At 51.6% G+C, this 18,100-nt stretch overlaps 1 protein-coding gene across 1 annotated transcript; it reads right to left on the bottom strand.

Moving 5' to 3' along the window:
- Nucleotides 1-1,315: 1,315 nt before the first annotated feature.
- Nucleotides 1,316-17,038, bottom strand: LOC131568068 (protein argonaute-1). Its single transcript, XM_058819941.1, has 18 exons — nt 16,903-17,038; nt 16,033-16,153; nt 15,719-15,904; nt 15,320-15,452; nt 15,085-15,219; nt 14,744-14,831; nt 13,607-13,754; nt 13,385-13,504; nt 12,471-12,593; nt 11,976-12,109; nt 10,653-10,837; nt 10,342-10,501; nt 9,966-10,056; nt 8,097-8,291; nt 7,803-7,937; nt 6,843-6,944; nt 5,866-6,065; nt 1,316-5,440 (listed from the first exon to the last, which is right to left on the bottom strand). The coding sequence occupies exons 2-18, from the start codon at nt 16,135-16,137 to the stop codon at nt 5,332-5,334; spliced, it is 2,349 nt and encodes a 782-aa protein (XP_058675924.1). The 5' UTR covers nt 16,138-16,153; nt 16,903-17,038; the 3' UTR covers nt 1,316-5,331.
- Between the last annotated feature and the right edge of the window lie 1,062 nt (nt 17,039-18,100).

Raw genomic sequence — 18,100 nt, forward strand, 5'->3', positions numbered from 1 at the left:
ACTGGGAAGTACCAAAGAACTGGAATTTGAGGCCAACAGAAGTTAAAGATCCATAATCCAAATGTCAGGGTCATTATTAAGAATTACCATCCTGAAGATTCCCAGCTGAATTAGTCTTTAAAAGCATACATTTAGTTATCAGTTAAGTGACACAGTAAGGATTTTAAACCCATGCAAATTAAAGGTAACCTACTAGAATATTTCCTAACTGAAATGGGGAGTGGGAAATGTGATCTCCAGGATGAAGCAGATACGTGGGAGAGGCATCTCTGCAAACACACACATCCCTCAGGGGCAGCACATCTGGTCCCACAGCTTGGGCACTGTAATCAGCACCAGGGCTGGGGCTCAAATGCTAATCTAACACTTGAAACCAGTTTTCTGACCTGTTTTCCAGGAGTCCATACCCAGCTGCACAAGGCACGATTTGCTGTTGTACCTCACATAGAAAAAGCCCCTTTAAAACTGCTAAAGATTCTTTTAAAAATAGGAGATAGAACCCACAAAGCAGCTGGATGTGTGCAGGACCTGCACAGGTGCCCATCTCAGGGCAGAACTTTCTCGTGCTGCAGTTAGGTAAATTAACTGACAAGTGCCTGCATGCCATTAGCATTTCCTTAAAATTCCTTGGCATTATTCAAAAACCCAGTTACAGCTCAACTGCTAAATCATTCATTGGCTTAAGGTCTGCCCCTGCATCTTTGTAAGGTAAAACAAAGAACTCCTCCAACAAGGAACTCAGAGGATGGTAAACAACCTTCAGTTCTGGACCCTAAAACTCAACCATAGGCTGCTGGCATTGGAGAAGATTAGGATTTTTGCAAGATTTACACAGCTGGGAAATGTAAAACATGATGGGAAATGCAAAAGACGAGGCAGTGCAGAAACCCAGAGGATCGAGTTTAACCTCAATCCAAAAGGAGTCTGAAATCTGTCCTTAAAGCACCTCAGAGCCAGGAGCCCCTGAAGCACTCAGTGAGGCTGCAGGAACAGCAGATTTTGATGAACATTTCTGTTATCTAATAACCCAGGAGCCCAAAATCAGTCAGTTCTCAGGTGACATTTTAATAAAAGTGGAATTGTACGGTATTCCCAGAAGATTTAAGCACATATTTGCGTAAGTGTTTCTCTCATTGAACTGAGACCTGGACAGTGAGGATGCTGGATCCTCTGCAGTGTCTGATGCAATTCAGCTCCAGTCAGCATTTCCCTGTTTGTCCCCCAGCCTGTCCCGAGGGAATGCCTGGGATGCACATGTTCCTTCCCCACCAATGTGACTCAGGAGTGTCACCCCGACATATTCACATTGCTTTTATTTAGGTCTTCTGCCAACAGTTACAGGGTAACAGACATTTGGGACTGCAAGTCGAAGTTGCAAGCAAAAATCAGGACCAAGGCAAAAAAAAAAAATCCACAAAGGCAATTAAATCAAATCCAATATAAATACACTGTTCTGGAGCTTTAATCATACTGCTTTCTTTAATAAAGAGGTGGTTAGGATCTTACAGTATTTTCTTTTGGCCTAATCCAAGGATTTTGTTACTCTTCACCAGTCTTAATTCCACACATACAGAAAAAAAAATTGATATTCAACCTTTAAAATATAAGCCATATTTTCTTAATAAAATAAGTTTTGTGCTGCTGCTTGTTTAGTAAGTACTGTACATCAAGTGTTCACGGCTATTTAACAAATGGACCATACAGAGTTCAAGCTAGAGCAAAAAAAACCCACAAGAAAAATAACAACCCAAATGGAGCATCCTGTAAACACCCTATGTACAGTCCCACACTTGCTCATCGAAAGGAGGTATGAAAGGGGCTGGAAATCAAACACAAAAGCACTGGAGTCCTGGAAATTTTCTTTCACAACTATTGAAGTGCAAATCACTCAGGCAAGATATGAATTTCACTTGTTTATTGCTCTCCTGCTGTCTGGCTTCCCTTCCTGAAACAATCACATTCTTTTATTTCACACTGATTTTCCAAGAAGAAAACCTTCCGCGAGGCAACGCTGGATGCTTTGAGACATCGTGTGCGATCCCAGAACACCCCGACTGCCCTGGAAACTGTGGGGAGAGGGCAGAGCAGCCCTCCCACCCCGTCCTGCTCAGATAAGGGAAACAATTCTACAGGTAAATGAAAGCTACTCCTCTTCCCACAGAGCTGCATGCACTCGGCAACGCTTCCAGGCGCAGGTGGAACTCGGGAAGGCAGAGCTGATCGGGATGCCCGTGTGGGGTTTGGGGCTAACTACAGATCCTGATATGTACCTGGGGTAATACACCTATCCGCTACAGGCAGCAAAACGCACCTCAACATGCAGCTACTCGTTTGCATCTCAGACAAGAGAGGGGGAGAAATGCCGATGCTGGAGCGCGGAGAGGGTACGGTGCATAGTCCGGTACAGAAAACATGCGGGTCACTCCAACCTCTCTAAACTTCTTCAAAGTGGAAACAGGGTTTAAAGGGCACAGCAGCTACTGAGTTTGGCTTTTTTGTTTATCCAAAACCATGAAAACCCAACGCAGAGGGTGAAATAAGGGCAGAACACGATCTGCAAGTCAACAGCTGAGAGTTTCAGAAGCTGTGAAGCTTTTGTGTAGTTAAAATTGCTGTTAAAAGTAGGTGCTACATCAGCAAGTCTTCATTCATAGTTTTCTATGAACAGCCACCTTACAAATGAGTGCAAATCTTAAAGGTCCATTTTACATTTCAAGTCTCAAGGTTAAAAAAAATTGTTACAGAGCAACAAGCTGTTTCTGTAAATGCCCACACTATCTCTTTTCAAATGGTTAAAAATGGCACGTGCTATGCCACAGCTACTAAAAGACATTTCAGAATTCTAGACCCAACTAAAACACTAAAATTAAAACGAGGAACCAAAATACCTTTGCCCCTCACTGCAGAGCAGCAGCCAGGTGCGTTCCGGTGTAATGCTGGTGAACAAACTGATTTGCAGAGAGAACCTTGACCTTGACCCCAGTTTTATTCTTAATGAGGAGCTTTCTAACACCAGGTGAGCGGGAACAGCCCCTCTGAGATTGTTTTGCTTTCAATGAACGTAAGTCAGAGTTCGGAGGATGAGATGGAGGTGCTGATTGGTGTCACTATGCAGGCACTTGTGTAGAGGAATGTAGGCTTCTCATGTTGACACTTAGTGTTGATGTGTTCCCTACGCTCTAAAAGCCTTCCTAAGAGTTCCCTACCTACTGACCACGGATAGGTCCTGGTCTCCTCCCCGTCACCTTGAGGATATACAGCAGTGGAGGTTGACACAAGGTGCAAAGGAGGATATGAACCAAACAGTGTGGTCTTGAGGAAAACAGGACTGTGCTAAACGTAGGATCTTCACCAAACGTGACATCAGTGGGCTCAGCACTTAGTTTGCATAGCATAGTGATGTTGTCACTGTTCACAAACACATTGCCCCAAAAGAAAACGGGAAGAGTGAATTCCCGGGGTTAGGACAGCTCAATGGGCCAACATGACCAGTGTGGTTTTCATGAAGGCAAGGCAAGTTTCAACGTCAGAAAGTACAAACCAAAGAGGTGGAGATGTGCTTCTGTCCGCGCGCGGGCCAGGGGCAGCGCTCGCGTGGGGCCGCCTGGGAAACGCGTTGGGCAGGAAAATGATACCAGAGCTCTTCCCCTCAGAACGTGGCAGGAGCGTGCGCCTCGTTTGTCTCTTGAAGGAAGCGCTGTGAACACTTTCATAGAGAAAAACCCAGATAATGTGCCCGGATGATATTGGTACTGAGCTGCCACCACGGCCCCGCCACCGTGCGTACGGTCACTGTGCAGCAAAACGGGTCTGAAAAGCAGTGACCAGGTTCCTGTGGGGAAAAAGGCTGTTTTCCTGGTACAAGCACAAATCAGGAGTTTCCCACCTGACAACAACAGGGATTTCATCATTCTAAGGAACAATCTGGTGTGCTTTCAGAATAAAAACCCTGGGCATGAGAGCAGTGATACCATGACACAAAGAGCAGCAAAACCTAGCAGCAGAGAGGGTGAGAGCCTGGAGGTGCTGGAGGTGGGGATGTGGTAGATGGGAAAGCAGCTGGCCCGGGCAGACACGTGCCAAATGCACACTGGCATGGGCACTGTGGAGCACCCAGCACTGCACAGGCTGCAGCACTCGTTGGACAGAAATGTTGGAGAGCTGTGGTGTGAGTACACAGCCTCAGGAAGCGTGGGGATGTAAACTCTGAGAATGTTAATGACTTGTGGATTTTGGCAACAGACTCAATATCGTATAAAAATAATGTTTAGTAAAAAAATCCCGGTGTCCATCATAAAAATTAGGGGGGGGGAATAAAAGAAAGAAAAACATGGATAGCGCTTTCTGTCCTAATGGGATGGAGATGCCCCCATTTGTCAGAAACAGTTTTAAATAACAAGTAGTACATTGGAAACAGAAATGGGTCAGCAGCCATTAAACGTGTCCTGTATGAAAGTGCACATCTTTCAATGGGGTTTAACCACCGTGAGGTCGTGATCTGACACAAACTGCAACTGAGGACCATAGAAATTAACTCCTTCTGATGGAAATATGGACCACCATCAAGACAAGATTACTAGTTTCCTTACAAGATTAAAAACATTGAAATTTTGCAGCATCATAGTAAGGCACTCACCCATGGAAAAGTCTGTGACTGTTGCTTTGAGCGGCAGCAGCTGACTAGCTTGTAACACGAGGAAGACAGTTTTCAGTTCTGAGCTAAGTGCTAGGGTGCCTTACATTATCCGGGGGGAATTACTCAAGGGTGGGGAACTGTTAGTGTTACAATTCTCCTATAAACTAGTTGGTTTGTTTTTGTTTTTTGTGTTTTTTCCCCTCAACCCATTAAAGCATCTCATAATCTAAAATATTAGTTTTATAAATCTAGTCTTCTGTTTTAAGGCTCTAAAAATCCCCTCCCCCAACCCCCACAAAAAATACCTACCAGCGCCTGGTGGGCAACGGAGGACCAAAGCCGCCAGTTCACAGTCAGGAGTCTCTAGTATTGCATCTTAAAAATGACAACCTGCTTCCGCCTCCCGGGAGTTTTATCCCTTCCCTTGAATGCCTTCATGTGTTTGGTCAGGTCAAAATTTTGCAAAGCCAGAAAAAATTAAAAAAATAATCATCATCGTCATCAGTCTCTTCCAATCCTACAAAGGTGTTGGATCATTCTGTCCCATGGTGCTGGTCTCCTGCCTCAAGTCGACACTGCCTGCCCTGCAGTGATTTCTCATTGGAAAAAAAAACAAGGTGTCCCAATGCTTCCTTTTTTGTATGGCTCCTACAAATCTGAAAGCTTTCTTGAGTGAGGTAACAAAAGTTAGGCTTTCAAGCAAAGTACATGGTACGTAAAGTGTCCTGATGAACCTGCACAGCCTTCGCCAAGGCCTGGGGGTCTCTGCCGTTGCTCTGTCCAGATATATGGCTGCCCTCGCCACTGAAAATCAAGGAAATCACTGTGTAATTATTTCATATTTTCCCCTCAGGAACACTGAGAAACTCCCCTGGAGACAGGGATTAGCTGAGCGCTGGCAGCACAGAAAGCCACCTCACTGCAGTGCACAGGGATGCTGTGCATGCTGGTCACCATGCCTGTACTGCAGATTCCAGCACCTTGAGGCAGCTGGAAATGCTCAGACACCCCAGGAATGCTCCCACAAGCCTGGGATGAGCTTAGGGTAGAATTTAACCCTCCTTTATCCCCGTTGCCTCTGTGCTGAGCCTTAAGAGGATGCAGCTACATGCAGGTCTTCCCCTAGAAACACTCTGCTGCAGCACTCTCAGACACAGGCACTTTCAAACATCAAGATCCCCTTCCCATGCCTGCCTGTGCCCTCCCAGAGCCACAGCTCTGCCCCTCACCTGTCGTGCTCCTTATCCACGAGGTGGTACCGTGCCCGGAACGCCACCAGCCGGGCGTAATAGGCTGGGGCAGGGATGGAGACGGAGCGGGTGCAGCGCACGTAGGTGTGGCACAGCTGGTACGTGAGGATCTGCAGCTCGTCCGCCGTGAACCGGTTGTCATCCCACAGCACGTAGTAGTGGGACGGCCGGCTGGTGCCCTGGGAAGGAGAGGGCCAGTGTGAGAGATGCTGCTGGCACCTGGATGCAGCTGCCTCACATCCCCATCAGCTCCTCCCTGAGCTAAATGATCTGTGATCCAGCCTAGGCAGGAGGGATGCCTGTGCTTCCCTGCTGTGAGAACCCTACACGGCATTGAGGCAGGAAAACCCTTAGCACCAAGGTGCAAAGCAGTACTAATGCTGCTGCCTGGTGCCTGTTCCCTCTGTGCCACACATCCCCCATTGCATCCCCCACTGTATCTCCCACTGTATCCCCACCGACCCAGGCCAGTTCCCACTGTCTGCACAGAGGAGGGGAAGCCGAGCAGCCTCTCTTCTGGAAGCAGCTGCAGTTTTTCCAGTCCGGTTTCTGACTAATCTTGGCTGCCTGCAGCCAGGCAGCTGCAGAGCAGGCAGGGACGGCTGGCCTGGCTCTCCCGCCCACGGGCAGACAGCAGGTCCCTGCTGATGAGCGGGCGCCCCGGCGAGCCCGGCACGCTCAGACACCAGCTGACAAGCTGCTGAATTGGCTGCTCTGATGGAGGAAAATCTCTTAGGAGAGACCCTTGGCTCCAGGAGAGAAACCGAGTACGTGCCACACAATGCAGTAGCGGCACAGACCCTGCACCTGCTTGCCAAACCACCGCAGTGGCAGCTCAGATCCAACTATCCTCAAATCCTGGCTGTTGACAGGGCCAGGACAAATGCATGAGGACAATCTGTAACAGCAGCCAAAAACCCAGCAGCATCCCAAGAGCCAGTGCTGGAGCACAGTACCTGAATGCCTGCATGACTGCACAGGTAGAAGTCAAACTCAAAGGGGTGGGTGATGTTGGTATCCACTGTTGTTCCTGCTGGGATGTTCCCACTCTTTCCAATCTGCAGGGAATAGAAAGAGATCCAAGCACTGCAGAGTTTCGTTATTTCCAGTTGCCAAGAGCACTGTCTTTAACACAGCTGCCCTGTCCCAGGACCATGGTAGAGGGTTTCCATCTCCCTTTGAGATGTAGAGATGGTCTCCAAGCGCCTATTCAGAGGGGACAGAAGCAACTCATCCTACTCTGCTCCCTGCACAAATAGGCCTGCTGGCATTTTTTGCAGGCATCAACACCAGGCATGACATAGCCAATAGCACGGGAAAGAGAGCAGCAGGGTAAGGGCTGGGCAGGGGCCCATCCTACTACAGAGATGAGGAAAATGCCAGGGATCTCTGCAGAGCATGTGCTGGAGTCTGTGCCACAAGATACTGGGGCTTTTATATCCTGATCAAAAACTGTCTTTAGTTCCCAAGATTAAATCTTCCTGCTCATGTGGAGCAATCTGGTTAGACTCAATCTGATCATTAAATTCAGATGAAATCTAGGAACAGTGACAGCAATCAATGTTACTACACAGCACACATGAACAAGCTGTGAGCAAGCAAGGGGTTATTTAGACTGTCACGTCAGCAACTCCAGCTATCACCAAAACAACAGATGTTTTCAAGCTGACAGAGGCTATTTCAAGAGTCACCAGGATCATCAGCACCCAGTAACTCATAATAACAGCAAACAGCTGGCTGGGCTTCTAGAAGCAGACTAATCCATGTGGCTGTAGGAGTCCACTGAGCAGCACGTTTCATTCAGAACAAGCTCTCCCTGCCAGCGGTGAGATTTCCCCTCGGAAAGCCAGGGCTGGCTCTTCCATCAGACAGGGATGAATCAGCCGCCTCCAGCCCTGGCACCCTGCAGCACTCACCCTCTCGTTCTTGTCTGCACAGAAGAGACGGGTGTGATGCCTCTTCTGGACGACGATGTAGGTGATGCCAGGCTGGTAATCCTTTTCCAGTTTGATGCAGGCGTCTCGGATTGCCAGCAACTCATAGTGAAGGATCTGGAGAGACAAGAGCACACAGAATGAGGGGACACAGCAGCACAAGGGCACACAGAATGAGGGGACACAGCAGCACCCAGCTGTCCTTGAGCACCCCTAAGGAACTCCATGGCAGCTGGTGCAGCCCCACTGGCAAACAGGGATCTGAGGGGTCCTCACCTGTGGGAGCTGCCCCTCAGGAACACCATCACGGTAGAAGATGATCCTGGTGGGTTTGAAGCGTGTGGATTTGTAGAACTGGATGAGGAGCTCCCTCACCATGTAGGACAAGTCCTCAATGATCTCCTGGCGAGGACGCTGCACGCGCACTGTGGCACAGTACCGGCTCGGGTGGGCGTCCATGCTGCCCACAACCTGCAGCGACAGACAGACAGACAGACAGGCCATGTCTTACACCAGGAAGGACAGAGGGGATGTGGGTCATTGCCAGCTTCCACCTGCTTCTCACAGAAACAAAACAGAACACCTGAACTCACAGATCAGATGGGACAGCAAATACTGTACAGGCAATCAGTGCCCAAAAGGGACATCCCTGGTCACAGCCACATCCTGAAGTCACACTCTGCCATGCCCTTTTAAACGTTTGTGGGAATTTACAGTGAGACAACTTTGGTGGGTGCCATTGAATGCTGTGGCTGTGGGGGACTGCTGCTGCTCTGCCCTTGCTTCACTTCTCCTGCCTGGCAGTGAGAGGGAGTGGGGCTGCCCCAGACAGCCACGGGCAGCCCAAGGATGTGGAAGGTCGAGTCACTGTATGGCAGCCATTGAGCAGGGAGTTCCCACTGCAGTGCAGGCAGACCTCAGACACATCAGAGCAACAGCTCAGGGGCAGCTGGGCTTGGCTGTGACACAGAGCTGGGGGCACAGTGTGAATCAAGGGCTGGCCCATGTTGGGGAACAAACACCCAGCTGCCTCATTCCCCACACTCAGCAGTGACTGTGCAGTGTGCCCCATGTTCCCTGAGCAGAGGGGAAGCACCACAGACTCCACATCCTGAGCAGTGTGAATCTGCTGCCCCTGCCTTCCCCAACACTTTCATTTTCACTTTGCAAACAGCTCTGGGGTTGGGGCTCCCCCACTAGAACCAATGTGTACAAGAAACTGTTTCTTTAGTTTCAGCCACAGACCCACTGCTATTGTCCAACCAGCAACACACCAAGGACACGGTCAAGTTACTTCAAAGGCTCTTCCCTTCTCCTCCCCCGCAGCTTCAAAAAAGCTTTCACAAAAATTAAGAAAAAAGCCCCAGTGGTCCTGCACAAACCACAAAAGATATTTTCAGAGGGGAAGCTCTGCCGCCAGGAAACAGACTGTTCTGTCCCACCCACACCTACAGCAAACAGCCCAAAGCCTTTCCCAACCCCTTCTAATTAAGAAAAAAACACTCCTCCAAAGACGCATTTGCATGCCAAGGAAAACCTGAGCTGTGAGTCCTGGAAAGTTAAGAACTTAATAGGAAAATGCTGACGTGCTTATCCTGCATGGCAACGAGCACGGGGCAGTGTCTCCCAGCCCAACACGGGGCACAAGCTGTCCCTGGCCCTGCTGGCACCGAGCAGCACTTTGCTCCATGGATGCTCATTTTTAATTTGAGAAAAAGGCAAATCCTCCTGCACAAAGGGCTCAGCAGCCCAGTCACGCCAGTTTCCTCCATGTCCCAAACCCCAGCTCTCCAGCAGGGGGAAGGTCTGTGAAGGGCTGCAGCTGGACAGGGATGCCCCAGAATGACTGCATGCAGCACCAAGCTCCTGGCGCTGTCAGGGCCACACTCGGGGCCAGCACACCACGAGCCCCATCTGCTGGCAGCTGCCAGTCTCCCTGCAGCTCCCAGAAACTGCAGCTTTCCTGCATGGAGAGGCAGGAAGGGATTGGGAGGAAACTTCCCAGGACTCAGATAAAATCACCTGACAGGGTACAGGCCTACCCTGAGAAGTGTCATTATGGGGACAGCAGTAACACATGGACACGTGAATCCCATTCCAGCTCCTGCATCCTGCAGGGTTTTGGGCACCAAGCTGTGAACTTACAGCTGTTATGGAGGGTTTCTTCCCATCTCCTGCTGGCGGGTGAGTGACATCAGCTCCGAGGAAGATCACTGGCTGCTGAAAGACAGCAGAGCTGGTGGGAGAGGAGAGAAAACAAGTAGTGAGTGTTTGGGGCCATCTCCGGGCGATGTACAACCCAATGGAGATGAGCAGATGATATCAAGGATATCTCCTGATCTCCAACTCTGGCCTGGACACATCAACACCTCATTATCAACAAGGTGAAACAAGTTACAAACCCTCATTTCAAAGAGCTGCTTTATGAAGGCCCCCTCTTCACCATGTAAAGCAGGCAGGCAGCATCATGAGGGACCAGGGGTACAACCCCCAAAGTACGAGAGGCAGTGGCCATACGAACCGCTGGTGAGGCACAAGGATGTTGTTGATCCCGCCAAGCTTGACGTTGATCTTGAGGCAGAGGTTGGAAAGGGTCTGTGGGGAGGTTTTCACCACATTCTTGACCTGGACGCACTGTGTGGCCATTCCCAGGAGAGTGTCCCCAACACGCTTCACTTCAGCTGTGGGCAGAGGAAGCAGATGAGCACAAGGCAATTAATCAGCCCTGCACCACTTCCAGCAGCACCCTCAGGAATGGGGAGAGACAGCCCTGCAGGAGCCAGCCCTGCTGAGCCAGCCCAAAGCCCCTCTCTGTGCTGGCCCCAGACTCACCGTACACAGGTGTCTTCCCTGGCAGGATGACAATGATGAGCTGCAGCCCTGAATAGGTGTTCTTGAGGTGTCGGAACATGGGCTCCACACTGTCTGCACCCTGGGCGTACTTGCAGAAGCAGGGCTGGCCCTGGATGGGCATCCCGGCGTCCTTGGAGATCTTGCGCAGCTGGTCTGTGAAGTTCCTGTGTTGGGAGGAGAAGCTGTGAGCCCTGAACCCTCCTGCACACCAGCTGTGCCACTGAGCCCCACGGCCGAGTGCTGCAGCACAGCACAGAGACAGGGCCATCAGCTCTATGGCACCCGCACATGCATGGAACAAGAAACACAAGATCAGCACATGACAGGGCTGAACTGTCCCCTCTCAGTGCCCTCTCACCCATGTACTGACTCTTCCTAATGCAATGGAGCTGAGCCCTTCTCCCTGAGGAAGCAGGAGCAGCAGGGAACAAACCTGCTGCCTGCAACAGCTGATTTCCAGGTGACTGCAAAGCTGATGCCAGCCTGCACTTACCACAACTCAGCCACACTCTGGATTTTGGGAATGCCAAGGATTTGATGCCATAAGAGCCAGAGGGAACAAAGGGCTCACAGCTCTGCTGCAAAGGGATCACGGGAGGAGTGCAGTGTCACTCCCACCTGCACCCAGGTACTGCAGACTTGGACACTCTGAGCTCTTCCAAACCCCAAACACTGACCATGCCAAACACACAAAGTGCTCACCTTGATGCATCCACTCTCAGTCAGGAGAAACCTAAGGCCTCAGAAGAATCCAAAAACAAAGTGACCATTTCCCTAAATCAAATAAACTGTTCCTGCTCTGTGTCACTTTGCTAGAGAAACATATTCTCTAAACCACCGAAGCTTTTCAGAAAGCCCAAAACTTCTCTGTAATAACCGGTGGAAAGTTAGTATGCTTCCTACATTAATTACATCATTTCAGATTATTGGGAAAATTTTTAATCCTCAGAACCTCTTCTCTCAGGAGATTCAGAGTTCAATACAGCTTTAAAGCTGGCAGTTTCATCTCTCAATACTGCAGCTCCCTGATGCAAAGAGTAGATTGAGAAGAGCCTGACTGACAGCTCACAGGTACTCACTCCAACCTGGCAGCTTTGTGATGGCTTTGGGACCATCTGCAGCTGGGACAAACCGGCTCTCTGGATAAAGCAAAAGCAACAGGAACTGGACACCCCACATCAGATTGGTACCACAAGCAGTGGAGATGCCAGACCCCCAGTCCCCAGCTGTGAGCAGCAGTGTGGCTCTGCAGCCACGGCCCCTCTGCCTTCCCCCACCCACATGGGCTGCCCCTTTCCTTACTTCAGCACCTCCTCTCGACACTGCTTCTGCGGGGCAAAGCAGGCAATGGCCCAGACTTTGATCTCAATGCCGTTGTAGAACTGCTTCCCTCGCATGTCCCACACACCCTGGTTGGGAGTTGCAATGGCCCGGTTCTGCAAGGCAAACAGAGGGTCAGAGCACAGCCACAGCCTGCCTGGCCCCTCAGCCCCAGAGCCCTGCATGGCCTGGGGCTGTGCTCCCTGTCCCAGTGCTGGAGCTGACTCCCTGGCAATGGGCACAGCCTCAGCTCCTCAGCAGTGAGAGAAAGTTCACCCGAGCTGCCCTATGCTGAGCACCCCTCTCCTCTTCATCTCATCACCAATGACTCTTGGCTACAACTTTCAGAACCAGGTATATTGCAAAAAACTCAAAGCCAAGGCACTTTGATAAAACATTCCAGCTCAGAAGCAGTGTTTCCAGCTGTGGACAGCATCTCCCTGCACAGTGCAGCCCAGCCCAGGCAGCCCCACTTACCCGGCCTCCATACTGTAGGATGGGAGCTGGCAGGACCCGCCCTGTCACCTCTGTCATATCATCCTTCACCTTGATCCCAAACTCCTGAATGTATGGATCCAGGTTGTAGCTGGCATTCTTCATCTGCAGAGGGAAGGAAGGCCATGGGAGGGAGTAGGACCAACTGCTGCATCCCAGGCAGCTGCAGCTGGCCAGGAAATATGGACACCTGAACCCTGTTCTCCACAGAGCTGCAGGTGGAGCACCTCTGACAGGGGAGGCCGAGCAGATCAAAACTGAGGCCCAAATCCTCTCCTGCCAACTAATCCACGGAGACCTGATTTTGAAACACACTAACCAATGCAACTAACAGCACAGCCTGCTCCTGGGATTTAAGACTTCAACAGGATGGTTCAGACTGGCAAGAAACTTATCAAGAGCCCAGAAGGAATACCAAATGTCCCTGGCTTCAAAATCCCAGATGTAATGTTTGGGGAACAACAGCCCCGTTAACCAGGGGCCAGGCACAGAGTTCCTGTACTGCAGCCCCACCACAGACAGCCCCACACACACCACAGCCAGGGATGTGTCTTTAATCTGTTTCCCATTTTTAGTTCCAGCTCCCTTTGGATCAGGCTCCATCAATGCAAGGGCCTGAATTTGTGGCATGTGCATTTGTGTGGTCTCTCTGAGCCAGGCTCACCTGTGCCACTGTCCATTACATACACACAGGCACCACTGCACAGAGATTCAGTGGGAAAAGGGGGATAAAACCCCACCATTAACCTCACCAACACCTCCTCAGCAGGTCACAGCTCTCCACCACAGAGCAGCTGAGGAGCAGAACCATGGCAAAGTCCACCAGGGACACAATGCCATAATCTGCCATTGGTGCCAAGCCCCAACCCTGCCTCCCCAGGACTTGTGTCACATACCAGTCTGCTGATCTCCTCCTGCCTGTCTGGGGCAGACCTGGCTGTTGCTTTTATCATGGTTGAGGTTTGATTGTCCGTGAGCTTCTTGATACACCGCTGGCCTGCCACGATGTTACACACCTGCACAGGGAGGGGACAGACAGCAGCCATGTGTTGGGGACAGGTAAGACACGAGGGGACCACAACTGAGCACAGCTCCAAACCACAGGTGCCAACACTCACCTCCAAGGGAAGGTACGTGTGTTTCTGTTCCTGGCCAACCTGGAGACAGGGCAGGTGAGGGTATTTCAGCTGCAGGTTGTATTTCTGCTTGAAGTACTGAGCCACTGTGCACTCCACTGTCTGACCACTCTCCAGCTGCAGGGGGAACCTGGCAGAGGCAGGACACAAGGCATGTACCTACTCAGAACAGACACTTCAGACCTCAGGCACTATGTACTGTGGCTGGGAAAAGGGAGCTGCCAGGCTCCCACCCTGAGCTGCCATACAACAAAATAAAACATCAGGGCAGATGTTTATTGCAGGACCTGCCACACATGCCATGGTTGGGCACAAAAGTACAACACTGTCACTCAGGAGGGCTTCTGTGCCTGGTGTCCTCTCTGGGAGCTGAACTGAACTGCAGGAAAAGGCTAACTGGCGTCTCCAGGTACTGGACAGCACTTGCAGGGTGGGCAGAGGGAGGCAGGAAGGGAACATCTCCCTTCAGAAACAGGGGAAAAAATCAAACTTTCTGGCTGCAGGGCTGAGAGGTGCCACGACACAACTGGAGTGCAATACCCATCCTCAGCCAGCAAGAGCTACTCCCAGCCCCATAAAGAGCTCCATGAAAATGCAGAATTGACCTGATACTCTGTACAGAACCAAAATTACAGGAGAGCCAGGCTGACTACATCAGCGAGGTGCCACATTCCTCCTGTGCTCGCCAAGCCCCAAGGCTGTGACCCATGGATGCTGACGCACAGGAGACACTGAGGGGTGCCCAGGCCCAGCCTGCTCTCAGGCACACACAAAAAATTCCAAGGCAGACACTCGTGTTAGCTCCTGATAAAGTCTCTGCTCTGGCAGTGAGTATTTTAAGAATGAAGAAAACCAAACCCGGAGGTAAAAAGTAGGACAATTCCTGGCATGTCAGCTCCCGCCCGCCGCCGCGCTCTGCCTGCCAGACACAGCATCCTCTGAGCTCCCATCTCCCTGCATCCCACTCCACACATGGCACAGGGCTGCAGAGCCCCACACACGTCTCCTTTTGCCATCAAAGACTGGAGCTTCCTGTTCAGCTCTCCCTAACGACACCAGCAGCTGTTAACAAGGAGAGCAGCGAGGATTTTTCCAAGGGCATCTGCCCACCCGCCTTACGTCTGGTGGCTGGCTGGCCGTCGGGTAACGTTACACACACGGTATTTCCTCTTCATCTGCCCACAGTGGGTCACCTCCACCTTCAGACCTGATGTGAGACAGGGAGACAGCACAGTCATGGTGAAGATGGGAGCAATTTCCCTTTGTCCCTTCTCCAGGACACTGTCAACAGCTTCCTTAACTAATTTTCTGCTGGCAAATACCTCAACAATAGCATGAGGGAGGCAGTGGTGCCCCAGAAGACATTTAAAATGTAGCCCCACCTTACTGCAGGGGCTAGGTGGGACACAAGCCACAGCCAGTGTCAGGGGACGGGTTCCAGAGCTCTCTGGGGGCTCTACCTTTGATCTCCTTGGTGAAACGCACTCTCTGTGAGTCCGTCAGGGGCTTGGGCTGCTCGTCGATGTTCCGGATGTCCAGCACCTCACACATGAACTCAATCACAGGCTGGGCTTTGTAGAAGGCAGTGGCCGACACTGTGGGACAGACATCACAATGTGTCTCTGCTCTCAACCAGCCTTCCCAAATACACCCAGCCCTCCCACTACAGCCCCCCAGCATGAGAAATAACGTCACCATCGATGTTGAGCATCATCTTCCACATGGCAGGCCGGACAGACTGGTGGAAGCCGAACCAGACCTCCCTGCCCCCTCCCAGGGGGTGGTAGTAGCCTTCAGGGGGGGAGAAGAAGGAGCGGCCAACGGGAGTGTACCTGTGAACCAGGGAACCTGTGAACACCTGGGAACCTGTGAACACGTCAATGGCACACACTGCGCCCACAGCAGCACCCTCAGACCCTCGAGCTGGCACTCACCCTGCCAGCTGCATCTATTTCTTTTACAGGAGCACCCAAGGACACGGCTGGCACAGCTGCCTTCTCCAATGACTGTCAAGGCCAGTCTCAGCCACAGCAGCCTGCCAAGGGCAGCAGTCCCCTCCCCTCCCTGGCACAGCCCCACTGTCCCTCAGTGCAGGTACCTCATGGAAGCCAGGTGCCTCATGGCAACATCCAGAGCCTGGACAGACTCCAGTGGGACAGGGATCTGCCCGCTGACCAGGGCCTCGTGCAGCATGCGCCAGCTCACGATGGCCATCCATTTGATAGAGACTTTAAATATCCTGTCCTTGCCTTCCCCTGGGATCGTCACCTCAAAGTCAACCTGGGTGCAGGAGGGAAGGGACAGTGACCATGGCATCCCTGCAGGATGAGGTGAGGTTGCTTTCTGCTGGTCTTTCCCAGGCAGGAGGGAGGTCACAGTGCCCACATGGGGCTCGCTGCCCCTCTTACCCGCTCGTTCCCAATGGGTAAGGCTGTGACAGTGTAGATGTTCTTCTTCCCATCATAGACTGGTTTTCGGTCACCAAAGATCTGTGGTTTGAAGTGCTGCACCATGTACTCCACGACTTCCCTACACAGGCAAGATAGAGGAGCAGGAGGAGAGAAGGGAGAGGTTTGTTTTGTCACTTTCTTTACAGCCTGATACCTTCTGCAATCTGCTCAGTCCACCCCAGCCTCTCTCCCTAGGGCAACTGAAAACAGAGCTGAGACCTGTGGGGCAGGAAAGCCCCTGGACAAGCAGACATGTGCCTTGTCCCACAGCTCTGCCATTGGCTTTGGCAGAAGGAGTGTTCATGGCACTGGGGGGAAGAAGGAGTGTACATGGCACAGGGGAACACACAGTGGCTGGAGCTGCCTCAGTGTGACTCGCTGCTGAAAGCACATGCAGCATCTGCTCACCAGCCCTTGGGGCACAGAGCTCCCCAGGCTGCAGGGGCAGGAGGGGACAGACAGGGAAGAGCACATCAAAAAGAAAAACAAAGAAAAGAACATGATGGCCTGAGGTCTGGGCTTGCTATTTTTAAATCAGGGATTGTTGCCAAAGTAGCACAGCTGCTTTGGAGCAGCAGGGACTGTGCTGAGGCTCCAGACCCCTCGTGCTCCCAGGCCAGGAAGCAGCACTGGCTGCACAAACATGGCTGGGGGGTCCAGCCACCTGTGGGCATCATGCAGTGCCATGACCCCTGCCACTGCTGTGACCCCTACCATAATGGTCACCCTAATGGCTTCTACTGCAAAGACAGAGACAGGCACTTATAGAGTCTCCACTAGGAAACCAGAAGCAGGGAACAAGTGCCAAACCTCTAATACTTGCCTTACCTGTTGACTCTGCGTGGACATTTATCGGGTTTGATATCCACTTCATAATGATACACATCGATCTTGGGAATGTCCACTTCAAAGTAGTTGGCCAGGAGCTTGATGGGCTTGCCAACAGTTCCTATCCCAGGCCGACGTGGTGCTTGGAACACCTGCTGCAAGGGGGGCAGGTATGCGCCTGCAGCTGTGGAAGGGAGCACAGGTCAGGAGGGCTGCCAGGGACCCCATACTCACACAGACAGACAGACAGACAGACAGATCTCAGAGTCACAGCGCTCTCCATCACCACATCCTGAACTGGAAGGTGTCCCACTACCCCTCCTCCTGGCAGGAGGTGGCAGTGGCAGAATTCAGAGTAGCACACCAGGAAGCAGCTTCCCTGGGCACCATCTGGGGAGCATTGGTGCCAGCCAAGCTGCTGAAGGGCAGTGCCAGGCACAGGGGCCCCATCAACTCCCTTGGCACAGGCTCCAGCACTGCCACCTGCTACGGGAGAGCAGCACCAGCTCCATCATCATGGTGCCCTTTCCAAGGGGATGCAATTCCCTGGATACTCTGTCAGCAGGGACATACAGACACATGCATTTCCCCTTCATTCCCCAGCAAATTCCAACTCACGAGAAACAGGAAATGCATTATTCCATCTGCACTACACAATTGTTGAACGGCTGGGTTTTGCACAAGAAAAACCCCAAAGCAATTCCAAACCAATCCCAAATCCCCACTTGAAGCAGTGTGGGGACCTGTAAAGAGGGAAATACCAGTTTTTCCACAACTCCCATTAGAAAGACTCACTTATGAAGTTTGGGAGATGCAGGATGGCACCAGCACATGGCTACATGACTGAGCTGCATTTGTAAATCAACAGCACCCTTGGACTCAAATATATCTGAAAATATTGCCAAGGAATTATTCCACCCCGCTGCTCCCTGAGGTGATGAGCTCTGCCCTTCCTGCCCCATTCCCACCTTGCCCATCTCCACCCCTCCCTGTCTGCACCTTCTATTTGTTCCTCAAACCCCGTGAGGTCCGAGCCAGCTGGGCCGCTGTGGGGATCAGTGTGGGGGTACTTGGAGAGCTCCACCTGCACAGCCAACTGTCCACACCGGCCCACAGACAGCACCCAGCTCCAATTCCAGCTCCTGAACACATGGTGCTTTTAGCACCCCTTTCTCCCATCCACTTTCTTTTTAAATCC

This window comes from Ammospiza caudacuta, chromosome 25, assembly GCF_027887145.1.
Source record: "Ammospiza caudacuta isolate bAmmCau1 chromosome 25, bAmmCau1.pri, whole genome shotgun sequence".
In the NCBI taxonomy this organism is placed as follows: domain Eukaryota; kingdom Metazoa; phylum Chordata; class Aves; order Passeriformes; family Passerellidae; genus Ammospiza; species Ammospiza caudacuta.

Excerpts from the sequence above, each read along its gene's own strand:
- LOC131568068 (XM_058819941.1), bottom strand. The coding sequence starts at position 16,137 with ATGGTGCAGCACTTCAAACCACAGATCTTTGGTGACCGAAAACCAGTC. Across the intron at positions 15,905-16,032 it reads TACCCATTGGGAACGAGCGG|GTTGACTTTGAGGTGACGAT; the intron begins GTAAGAGGGGCA and ends TCCTGCACCCAG. Across the intron at positions 15,453-15,718 it reads ACCTGGCTTCCATGAGGTAC|ACTCCCGTTGGCCGCTCCTT; the intron begins CTGCACTGAGGG and ends GTTCACAGGTAC.